We start from the raw sequence: 12,808 nt of genomic DNA on the forward strand, positions 1-12,808 counted from the left end.
TTCATGAATTAATATTTTTGTAGGCAGAGCCTAGAAAAACTGTTAATGACCTTCTAAATATGGTTATTAACATTACTAGAGCCCTGTAGACAAACTAACACCCCTACAGTCACATTTATAGCTGTATTACCCAACATAGTGGACATAAGGGAAAATTGAAAACAAAAATAAGACCTGTCCTGTAAATGTGTTCCCTAGGGGAGCTGAGTGGCGTGCGGACAGGAAGTAATGTTGAGGTTCAGATTTGAGTTTTAGTCGGTCGTGCGTTACTGCAAAAAAGTACCTAATGTTTTTATTAGGAATTTGTATTCACGATTATTGTGCCTGTATATTCAAACCAATTCAAGCCTGCAATGAAAGCCTGTTGTTCTGGCGATCAAGTCTGACGTTTGTGTGTCTCACCGCACATTACTGACACCTAGTGAGCAGTGTAGAATACTACATATCATTCACAGCGTTTTTTAATGCATCTTTTGAATGCCTAATACACTGTGCCGTGGTTAACATCATTAATCGTTCCAGAAGAGCCAACTCAAAATGGACTTTAACCAAAGCAAGTTTCTCACAGAAAATAAATCCAATCAATTGTGAACACAAAAGACATTTTATAGACAATAATAATAATAATAATAAGACAACTGAATATCATTTTTACCTAGTTTTGCCAAATAGTAGGGTGTACCCCAGAAAGGCCAATTATATTTGGTGATGTCATATCCCATTTGACCGTATTGTAGCCTTTAGAAGGAAATTTAATTTGAAAGATTGGTGGACAAGTTATAGTTTTCATACTGTTGCTTCACAGTTGTTATTATACAACTCACTTAGCTGTACTTAGCTTCTCACAGAAAGAAGGGCTCAAAGTGTGGACATACAGTACTATTTCAAATAAGCTTTCTTTTCCCTTTTTCCCTTGCAGTACTTTGGTTGTTGGGCTGTATTACTGAATGTGTTTGCTTCATGCAGGTGATTTATGACGAGGACATTGTAAACATGAGGGGATTGGGCACAGTCTTAGCTTTCTTACCCACACCGGTGCTTGTTTCCAGGGTAACAAAAACTCCCAGCAGCCTGTTTTGTGCCTTGCCTTGAAAAGCTACTTAGGATTGTCCTGTTACTACTATCAACAAAGACACAATATTAGGTCAGGTTGAAATGTTCATGGGGACAATCGACACAGTGATTGATCTGCTTTCTTTGGTTGGTGAGTGCCCAGCCAGCGTGCTAGCATTAATTAACAAAGCTGAAATGAAAGCACCCTGAGCAATGTCAAAGCTGATACTTTCAGCTCTTTTTTTATATTTTGTTGAACATGTTGCAGCATGTGTTCTTAGATGTTGGCGCTATTCCACTTCCGAAGGCTCATGAGCACACTATAAATTGTGACTGATGTGTGGATGTGGTCACGACAATATCCAAGGGGAAAGGAAAAGATTGCTGTCCCCTGGGAAATCACATTTTTCGACCAAGCCTTGCCTATCTCAACCTAGTGAGCAAAGCGCTGATTGCATATGACCAATTACTGTTTGAATAAACACATGAACAGACCTTTAATGTTGGGGTGATATTTAGGAGTGACCAGAGGATAAGAAAATAATTCACTTGATTAAAAAAAAAAAGCATGTTCCTTCCTTTTATTAATGTATGCAGTACATGTACTCTGTTTTTCTCCAGGAAAAGCTCTGATACTTTGCCGTAAAATTCTGATCATTTTTTGCATTACTCATTACTCAGTATAACAGTCTGACTTACTTCGTCATCTTGGATATAAGGCTAAAATCATCACACAGCAACTTGACACTCAAAAGGTAGAATATATACATTCTATATAGAGCTAATATACAGCTATTTTAGAGGGTGACCACAAGCTCCCATCAATGCCACACAATAAAGTTAGTATCATGACATGCTTGGATTTTCAAAATGCCAGTCTTTTTCGATGCATTTTGTGTGAGTCTCATTAGCGAATAATGAAGAAGCGGTTGGTCCTGATGCTGCATCATCAGTAGGTACTGTAAATGTCCTAACAGCGTCAAAGCGCTTTGGTGTTATCGTTTGTAAATGAATTATTTTGATGTAAAACAACCAGACTGGGAATGTTCACTTTGAGGAATAACACTCTACTTTTCACGATTGTTTTGATGCTTCACAGGCTCGGCTAGTAAAGAAAGAGGGCCGTGTGACCATCCTGTAAGATATCTTGTGAAAAGTGGCACTGCATGTTCTTCACCCATATGTGCAGTGCTTATACAAACTGATCAAATCAATAACTCTTCTTACCAAGAGCTTCTGCACTGCATACATTAATGATGAATCTGGTACATTGTGAATATTAATGGGAGTGCTGTATGGAGTGTATTGCTCTGCCCCTTCTGTTGTAACAGCTTCCATAAAACACACAGTTTAATAATAAATGTCCAATACTTGCTCAGCTCTTTTAGGGTCAGCCATTACCCTGTATTACTTTTGCAACTTTGACGGCATCCTGCTGGTAAAGAGACGGCACTTTACCAGACAGTCTTTGACTGGAAGCAGACATTAAAATAGGGTACATTGGCATGTATTTACCACACATGTCTGTGTTATATTTATTTGGATGTCTACTATGAGTTTATAGCAGTATTTCAGCTCTTAACACTGACAAACAATGCCATCTACAATCATTCAACTCATACAGTATGCAGTTACTTATGTACTTCACTCTTGGGTTTTTTAAAAAAACATTAACTAATAAAATCCTGCTGTTTTGCAGTTGAATACAGCCTATCAAAAAATGCATATTTTCGCACATTTTATGTGTTCTGCCTAAATGTATAAAAAAAAATCAAGCATAAAAATTTGTAAAATAACAAAAATAAGGCATTCAAAAATGTGCAGTATTCTACACTGATCACTGCGTCAGTAATGTCACTGTGTTATGTTTGAGACACACAAGCACCAGACTCGCCAGGTCGCTTATTGCAGGGTTGAATAATCTAACAGACACCGTAAACCCTAACACAGGCCACTGCGGCTGTCGTCACCCACGCCAAACTTAAACTCAACTCGGAGCCCCCGATGCCACTTCCTGTCCACGCCCCACTCGGCTTTCCTTGCACCACAATACATTTACTATAGCACACACCAGCAGCAGTTCACTTATCTTAGATGGCTTATTTTCTTTATGCCTACTATATTGGGCAATATGAGCATAAAGATGACTATAGGGGTGTTATTTGCTGTCTAGAGGGCTCTAATAAGGCAAAACGTGTTTTTTATGCTTTAACTACAAAAATAATATAATATAAATAAGGAATCCCTTTCTGTGGAAATTCACTTATCTGGGTCTGGAACCAATTAACCGTGATAAAGGAGGGATTACTGTAGATGAAAACCTTTTACTGCATCTTCCAACTTGTAGAGCAACTAGTGGAGTTTTTATCCAGATACGATATGCAGTAGTCATCCACAACCATGCATGCAGACGTAGTAGGATTGTGGAACCTGATAAGTCCTTTCATCTTATTAGAAATGTTAATGTTCTGCTTTTCTGAGAATATAATCAGCATTGTTGCCTCTAAGCAGTAAATTGAAAATGCACGCCTTATCAGGTTTCATTGCCATTAGCGCCTAATGGTCTTTATTTTTTCCTCAGTCGATCCTGATTTAGTATGAAACAGTTTATCACTGTCAAGGATTTATTTTTTTATAAACTTCAAACTCTTTCCTCAGCAAATGTCACCGCTTAGACATGAATGGCACATGTACAGTGTCATTGATAGAAACACAAATTCTAACATGTACTCTCTGTATTCTATAGCAGAGCACGATTCTTTGGCAACTGGCCGCGTGGCCGTTTTCTAACATAACGAGTCCAAACACACCTGCAGGATGACAGTTGCCTTGTTGAGGAAGGTGAACATGATGTAGTGGCCATGTCTCCGATTGAGTCCCTGTGGGAAGCTCAAGGTGTTTGCATCCATTAGCATGAGGGTTGCAGTAACAATCTGTGAAGTTCTGGTCAAGTCTATGGCATCATAAGTGAACGTGAAACATCGTGAAACATGACGTGAAACATCTTCAGGAAAATCAAGTAGTGTAATTTGCTGCGTTTCAACTCTTTTTACCTTCGAATTAACTCCATAAGTAAGTTTAATCGTAACAGAAAGGTCATTGCCCTGCCCAGGCCGGTAGTTTGAAATAGGCATAAAACACCTTCCAGTCCGCTTTACTGTCGTACCTGGGAGTCTTCATTGTGGGTGGAATTCCCCTACGCAATACAATGTGAGCTGCAGCAGTGAGACACTCTCTTTATATGGCGCAGATATCTGCAACAATATCCCTCTCTGTTTTTTCCTCAAAATTGAGTGGGTGCATCCTACACGTTGGTGCAGCTTATACTGTATTGTACATTGTAAGAACATGCACGTGTACATATGTTTTTCATAGGGGTGCTCTGATTAATCAGCCGATAATTGCTTTAAAACGCTGATCCACTCCGCCCCCGCTGCAGCATCCCGAACAAGCAAGTCTGCCTTGTGTGGGACGTCCTGTCTTTGATATGTCAACATTCAAGCATCGCTCTAACACAGGAATTATATCTTTCAATCTTATTTTGCATGGCAAAGATAAGATGAATGTGTGTTTAGTGTCATGAGCATTTTAAATCCCGTCTCGGAGTCTTCCCCCTCTGCTCAGGCTTGACAAAGTCACCCAGAAACAAATGGAACGCATCTCTTGGCAGCGTCGCAAGCAAAATAGCACAGATAATGACGAGCGTGAGGTATGTTCATGAATCATTGCAATATTCCCTGCCACCCACCAGTTGAATTACAATATTTCAGCTCTAATTGAATATTGGGTTTATTTCTTCTCCGAGATCTTCAATACTCAGCTTCTTCATTGACAACTTGGCTTTCTCCATAAAAAAAAAATATATATTGAGTGGATCTATCATCCTTTAAGACAAGGGTGCCATGCTGTTTTCTTTGGTGTAATTGTATTCCATGGTTTAATTAGGTTAGATTGATTTCCCCAGGAAACTCTGGCTTATGTAGTTCCTTTGATCGCTACATGAAACTCATTTCTTTAGCTGAAGTTTTTTTGCAGTTTTCTATGTAGGTTACATTTGTTTTCGGACTTCTAACGTCCTTCTACTAATGTTTTTAGTAATTCAGACCTTTTATTAATTTGGGCAGAAAACTCCCAAGAGCACATTCAGCATGCATAGCAACTTGCCTATTCCACACACCAGCACTTTTATTATTATTATTATTATTATTATTATTATTATTATTATTATTATTATGTATGTTGTTTGAAATCTTGGTTTTATCAGAACAGTTCTATGTTTTTGATTCTCATAAGCCCCCCCCCCAAATTATCGTCATTCTGCTCACACAGGAGTGCAACAGATAGTGAGACATGAAGTATGTCCCCTTCAGGCAGTTCATTCTGTCTACCTTGTCTCATGATTTTAATTATTGATATCACCTTGACTCCGTCTGCGAGAAACATCATGAATCATGAATAATAAGTGACTGTGATATGAAATGAATGAATCCATGAGGTCCATCCGTAAAACCCATCCATCGCCCTCTTCCTGATGTCTTATTTTTTTCCGTGTTTTTTGTCACACTTGAATGTTTCAGATGATCCAACAAATTTAAATATTAATCAATGACAACACAGCTGAGCACAAAATTCAATTTCTGAAGTGTTGAGACTCCAGCTAACCACAGGGAGAGCTGTTATCCAAAAATAGCAATAGTATGGAACTGTGGTGAACCTTCCCAGGAGTGACTGGCCAACCAAAATGACCCCAAGAGCACAGTACCGACTCATCCAATAGGTCACAAAAGACCCCACAACATCATCCGAAGAACTGCCCAAATTAAGTCATTCAGGGCATATGAAATACAGTAATAAAATGATAAAATACAAGGTTTCGATATAAACAAATTTGAGCACTTTTTTTTTTTTTTTTTACTTTTGTCCCTGTGGTCGTTTTGCACACTAGAAGGGGTGTTGCAAAGGAAGGAGAGATGGGCTTATTTGTTGGAGGAAGTCTTGGTAATGAGACCTTCATGCTGCTTAGTTATGACTTCATAGGAGCAGATCCTTTCACATGTCCAAGGATCTACCATCTTCATCCATCATGAGCTTTGGGGGTGTTTGACTAAGGATTTTTATATTCAAATCTGATTTTGCTACTTTTGAGTTGAGAGTTGGACTTGACTTTGTCCAACTCTCATTTGCGGCTTTTTTCACCGCAAATAAAAAGACTAAAGCACTCAGATAAACATGGTGTGTGTGTTTGTTTATTTAGCTACACAGAACGCAAGAAAAACAAAACAACTCCCCATGTAGTCAGAATGGTACAATTCTTGATCACGTTACATTTTCATATGATTCATAGTTTCATAGTTGGTTTACTAATAAATAGAGTACATCTGATATGTTATCAGGAATGACCCAGTCCGTTTGTCTCTTTCAGGGGCACCGTGGAAGCACGCTTTGTATATGTGTTCATTTTGGGAATCCTGTTCACGGGCACAAAGGACCTGTTGCGATCCCAGATCATCACAGCTGATTCCAAACTGAAGAACAGAGGCTTGTGGGAGATTTACAGTGGCCTGGTCTTGTTGGTGTCCCTGTTGTTCCGTGCCCACAACCTTCCAGTGCTGTGTTGCTGTCTACTGATCCAAACCTGTATGGCTCAGTTCATCTGGAAGAAGCTCCACTATGATGCAGCCCAGACCACCATCATGCACTACTGGTTCGGCCAGGCCTTCTTTTACTTTCAGGTAAGCAATAAAGAGGGTATGCATGGGTATTTTTCCCCCATTCACTGGTTGCAAGCTTTACTATTCTTTACTGATCTTGCTTTGTGTACTACGGCACGGATCGGAAAAATAGAAGACAGACGGACAATAGGTATGTCTAAGTAGAAAGTGAAGACACAGGTTTTGAACATATGGGCCTTAGTCAACAGAGAAGTGTCTTGATGAGGTTAAATTTCCTATTAAGTGTTTGAATATTTTGTCTAAATATAAACGGGTATTTGGAAGTGTTCATAATTACTTCATCCTTGAGTAAAGTTCCAGATTCAGCTGAAGAATGAGGGCGTCAAATCATGATTCTCCCAGCGCCGTGCATCAGTGTTGGTGTGGTAATCTCCTGCCATCTATTTTAATCATGCTGAGAGCCTCTTGGCAGCCGCTGTGACCAGTGTTCTTCTTGTGTTGTCGCTTTTTAATTATGGACTTTTTTGGCAATCTCTCTGTTACGTATTATGTATTTTCTTCTCCAATGAAAATTACAATGACACTTTGTTTTTCAAATTATAACAGAACATTAACATTTTTCCCAGAAGAAATATCAATCCAGTTAATCAATTCCACCGAAAACACCCAAAAATGTTAACATAAAATGTATTAGTTTGGGTAAAATTCCCATTTGAGTTTGCCAAATGAATATAGCATATCTAGTAATGTGTAAAAGTAAGTATTGCAAGATTTGTTGTAGGGTGTGTGATCCAAAATGGTTGAATAAACAAGCAATGCTTATCAAGGGTAAAAGACAATAGTTTGTACCATAACCAAGACAGTGTATGCAAACTGAGGCCAGTTTTCTCACTTTTCTATTATTGACATCAATTGAATTGCAATGCTATGACTTCTTTATTATTGAACAATATAAGACATTTCCAACTGCAGTTCTTTTTTGCAGACAATCCACAGGCAGTAGAGATATCAGAGTGAGGGATAGATGTACTCGAATGAATAGAGTTGAAGTTTAGGGAAGTTCCGTCATCCCAGTCAGGGCTTTGTGTGAACAGCACCAACAAAAGAAAAAATGGAATGAAACTGACCTTTCGAATTGTCTCTGTGCAGCAATTATTTACCACATCATCAATCAGGCCAATGTGTATCCCAAAACACTGCCAACGCTATCATACAGTCACCATAAAGATAAAGTAAATCCCCGCTTTTTGGGGTGGGTTGCGTTCCAGGACCTCACCCAAACTCTCCTGCTACAATTTAGATTAGATTCAGACCCAGAACCGTTGCCACATTTGAAGTATAAAATGTACAGTAAGTACTCACCACTAATGAATGATAATGCCTGATGAATAGATGGAATCTGAGTCACGCTGTAACCTTTAGCCTGATCGTCATGCTAGCGCTACAGGCTAACAGGCTAAAGATCCACATCTTCATCATCTACACTGCTTGCCTGTTGTACCCAAGTGTTGGCGACTCGACGCTCATTTAAAGTAAAGCAAAGTTGTGAACGTTCCAAATATCCTTTTATGTGAGAAACGGACTACAAAGCTTTCCAGACACAAAGAACGGAGGCTGTGTCCATGACGGATTTGAAGCAAGGACAATATTAATATGACCAAGTCGATGTGTCATTGTTTAGTTGTCCCCCACTAAATGTGTACATTGATTTGAACTATGTTTAAATCAGCAGAGCTTCTCCAAACCTACAATACTTCATAGTATTACTACATACCAGACTTCAAACTCTGATGAACAGTTTAGATTTCTGCTCCTGAACCAGATGGTCAATAAGGCAGCAAGGAGGTGTTTATTCTTCAGAAATGAGCCAGTTTGTACAAATGTTAAGTAGGGACGAGTCACCCGACGGGATGAATTCCGTGTGCGGAAAATATGAATCACCACATTGATGTGAAAAGTAGGCAAACTTGATTCTTTTTTACAACAGTGACTCATTGAAGTCACGATTGTTTGGCTACACTCAACACCATTGAGGCGAAGAGATTTCTTTTTGTGAGAAGAGGATAGTTTGATTCCATTGTAAAGCACTTTAGGTGACTGGATATTTTTGGAGTGTCAATCATTTTGTGCATTAGACCTCCAGATGAATTGCTTACAGGGCTGTTTTCAGCCTATCCCAGCTGTCTTGGGGCGAGAGGCGGGGTACACCCTGGACTGGTGGCCAGCCAATCCCAGGGCACATATAGACAAACAACCATTCACACTCACATTCATACCTATGGACAATTTGGAGTGGCTAATTAACCTAGCATGTTTTTGGAATGGGGGAGGAAACCGGAGTACCCGGAGAAAACCCATGCATGCACGGGGAGAACATGCAAACTCCACACAGAGATGGCCGAGGGTGGAATTGAACATGAGCATGCGATCCACTTGGTCACCGTGCAGCCCTATTTTCAACCAGTATATTAATATCAAACCATTCAACTTGAAAATAAATGTGATGAAGATTAGTGCGCACCGGAACATTTGAACAATCCCAGGAGAATCCGAATGTTACTCCCAGTTCCCACTTATGCTCGAGACTTGATGCCCAACCCTAGTGGAGCGCATCCTGTCAACTCCGTCACAGTACGGAATGGGAAGGGCACCATACAAGACAGCAAGGCTCTCCAGTGCGTCATGAAAACAGTAGAGTAGCCATCATACCACTACATCACATTTATGACAGCTGTGCCACAAAGAGAACACAGACGATGATTAAAAACGGCACCCACCCACCAAACCCAGTCTTCACACGTCTTTCCATCTGGCAGACGCTAGAGGAGCGTCGCAGCCTAGCCTGAAAAGCACAAGACTGAAAAACATCTTCTACCCACAGGCCATCAGACTCTTAAAGAAAGGACATACAACCTTGAGCTGTGGATCACATTGTGCAATATTTCTGAAATCCTGCTCAGACTTTAATGTTTACGCTGTGCAATACAACGTGTAATAGTTGAATAATTGAATACCTACACCCTTTGTACATTATACTTTTCATTTCTTTGCAGCAGCTCACCTGCAACTGCACTATAATATGCAGTGTCATGAATCCGTTCCAGAAGTCCGACTCAAACTGAATACATTTTTCCCCCATAAGAAATCATGCAAATCTAATGAATCCGTTGTGAACGAATCAATGAGTTATTCCTTGAATTGTGTAGTTTTTCTCACCGTCTTTAGAAACCTGCCCGAAAGCTGCCTGCGTGTTGTTTGACAGATTTGACATTGTGCTGATAACTCATCTTTGTTTTAATTCGCCCATTGACTCTCCAAGTCCAATTTGGGTTTTGCTATTCCAGAGTTTGGGAGCTTGTTTGTTGAGGTAAATAAATGGGTTGTGGTTGTCCATGTTTGGATTTAGTCGGTGTGTTGCTTCTATTGCATGTTTGCCTTGCTATTAGAAATGCCTGTGAGCAAGTCATATGCGTTGTACAGTACATACAATATGCACCAGACACTTATGTCTGGGTTTTACCAGTGTATTAAGCATGCTATTGGTCGTTGCAACCGGTGAAGAGGTTAACTGTTGTGTTTTTCCTTTGCATCGTAGTGCAATGGTAATGCTAATGGTTTTATTTCATTTGAACATGCATCAGATTACAATTGAATGCATCACATAATCAGTTCCCAGTTCCACATGTCCAAATCACATGTTAAATCCTACCCCTCCATCTGGTACTTTTACAATCAGTAACTGTTACATTTGTTCACTTCCTTCTTTCCTAATATAGTTCAAGTTTGTTTTTTTTTTATTTGTTTTTTTTTTTTGTAACGTTCCGAAGTATGAGGTAATATGAACATCCAATGCCATAATGTGTACCATAGTGCGTGTCAATATAGTGATATATATAGCACATCATGACTGGTTCAAGACTCTTCATCCTTGGATTTAGCAAACATCAACTGCTTGTATTGTTTCTTGAATTGGCTCATCGTTGTGCATTGTTTGATTTCCTTACTCAATCCATTCCATAGTTTGATTCCACATACTCAAATGCTATGGCTAGCATAACGTAGTCCAGTAGTTTCAAATGTACTTCTTCCCTGAGATCATATTTCTCCTCTGTTGTAGAGAAGTATTGGATGACATTTTTAGCCTTATGCATTATTTTAGCTGTTTGAAGATGAACTATATCAGCAAGTTGAAGTATTTGTGATTTTAGAAATAAGGAGTTAGTAGTAGTGTACACATGCATTATAGCCTTTATTATATTCCCAAATGTCACAAAAGTCACTATGCTAACATTTGAGTCACCATTTGATTATATCTCTTCAAGGGAAACTAATATAGAAATGAAAGTTGGATATAATGTAGAGTAGTCCGTGTCCAATATTATAGTTATAGAATTGCCTTAATCCTCTTGGGCATAGAATTCATCAGCGCTGCACATCCTCTTCCACTCCTCCATGATGGCATCACTGATGGAGATGTTGGATATTAGACACCTTCTTCTTCACCATCTTCCTTCCTTACACTTTGAGGATTACTCCACGGTTGCTCAGTTGGGTTCATATCCAGAGACACTTGATACTTGGCAACACCTTCAGCTTCTTCAGCAAAGCACTCGACGTCTTGGAGTGTGTTTGCGGTCGTTATGTTGGAAAACTGGCATGCAGCCCAGTTTCTGCTTCGGAATGTTACAGTACTCAATTAACCCAATTACGCCCGTGCTGGCAGCTCTCATGCAGCACCAGATCATGAAGCTACCACCACCATGCTTCACTGTAGGCAAGACACCCATAAACAAACACCTGTGTAAGACTTTTACTATATATCAATGCATGTCTGTTCCTTGAGAGCAGTACTTTTGCTCGGATGTTAAGGATATCAATACCTACAAAGCATTAAGCCACTTTTTGTTCACGTGCCGCTCATTCTCGTGATGGTAAAATAAACATGGTTACGTGTTCTTGCAGGGCAATTCCAACAAAGTTTCCACTATTGATGTCTCCGTTGGACTTGTTGGTTTGGAGAGCTACGTCGAAGCTCCCGCCATCTTCTTAACAGCCCTCAGCACATATGCGGGGCCCCTGCTTTGGGCGTGCCACCTCGTCTGTTACCTCAGCTCAGAGAAACACAGGTGAGTGGCATCTCATGACTGGACCATCGGGTGTTGTACCGTTTGTTGGGATTGAGAGCAACAAGGTAATCTGTCATAAATTATTCTTTCTTTCTTTCTTTCTTTCTTTCTTTCGGCTTTTTCCTAATTTCCCTCTGCATGCAGGACTTCGGCTGCCATCAGCCATGGTTGCTACTGCCTGGCTGTGCTTAGGTCCGTGCCAGCCGCAGCCTACATAGTCCTGATAACCATCATGCGCAACCATCCCTTCATCTGGAGCGTCTTTTCTCCGAAATTACTCTACGAGGCCATGCACTTGCTGCTCACCACCGGCGTCTGTCTCTTCTTCATCGCCATGGAGCAAAGATCCAGCTTCAGCGCTCTATAGTGCGCATAAAGGTCAAAGGTTATTATCATATATTTTTTCCTACTCTCCTTGAAATGCTAGTACTATTTTTCCACAGTATGCGGATGGATGCATCTGAAAAGGTGTCTGCATCACTTTTCTTTCTAGGTTGCACTGCCTTTCTGAGTAGTGATGTATAAATACTGTTTTGAAGAAGATATTAAGATACCATGAAAATACCACAGAGTACTTCCCACAAGGACGTATGCTGAATCACTACCTTTTTATATGTATTTGAGATGAAGTAGCAGACTTCAGGGATGTGTTTACGTAAACTGACGCGACTTTAAGTTTGTACAGTATTTGATATACAAAGACCTGTAGATTGTTTTTAAAATAGCACAGGAAACATCATGAATGGTTGTGTTAATCGCCCACAGTCACGTCGTCTAATGCCCCCCTCCCCCAACCCACTCCACCATCAGTCCATGAAACCTATATCTCAGAATTTATGAGGTTTATCTCTTTACTTTTTGGCAAATCCCGGCCAGTGGTTGCAATGGATTTTCCACCTTCTCTCAGTTTCTTTTGGCCCCTTATCCACATGTAATTGCAGGTTTTCCCCCTTATGG

General features: G+C 40.0%; 1 protein-coding gene across 6 annotated transcripts in view; it reads left to right on the top strand.

Annotated features, from left to right (window-relative positions):
• The window catches only part of pigg (phosphatidylinositol glycan anchor biosynthesis class G), a 35,961-nt gene that overhangs the window by 15,234 nt on the left and 7,919 nt on the right, over positions 1-12,808 (top strand). For all 6 annotated transcript variants that reach the window (XR_009120867.1, XR_009120866.1, XM_058063282.1 and 3 more), the window contains exons 11-13: positions 6,476-6,785; positions 11,688-11,851; positions 11,996-12,236. Coding sequence is in view for 4 of the 6 variants with exons in the window: in XM_058063282.1 (XP_057919265.1) it covers positions 6,476-6,785; positions 11,688-11,851; positions 11,996-12,218 (697 nt within the window). In the remaining 2 variants the exon portion in view is untranslated. The remainder of the gene's footprint in view (positions 1-6,475; positions 6,786-11,687; positions 11,852-11,995; positions 12,237-12,808) is intronic.

The sequence above is a fragment of the Doryrhamphus excisus genome, chromosome 23 (genome assembly GCF_030265055.1).
Source record: "Doryrhamphus excisus isolate RoL2022-K1 chromosome 23, RoL_Dexc_1.0, whole genome shotgun sequence".
Taxonomy (NCBI): Eukaryota; Metazoa; Chordata; class Actinopteri; order Syngnathiformes; family Syngnathidae; genus Doryrhamphus; species Doryrhamphus excisus.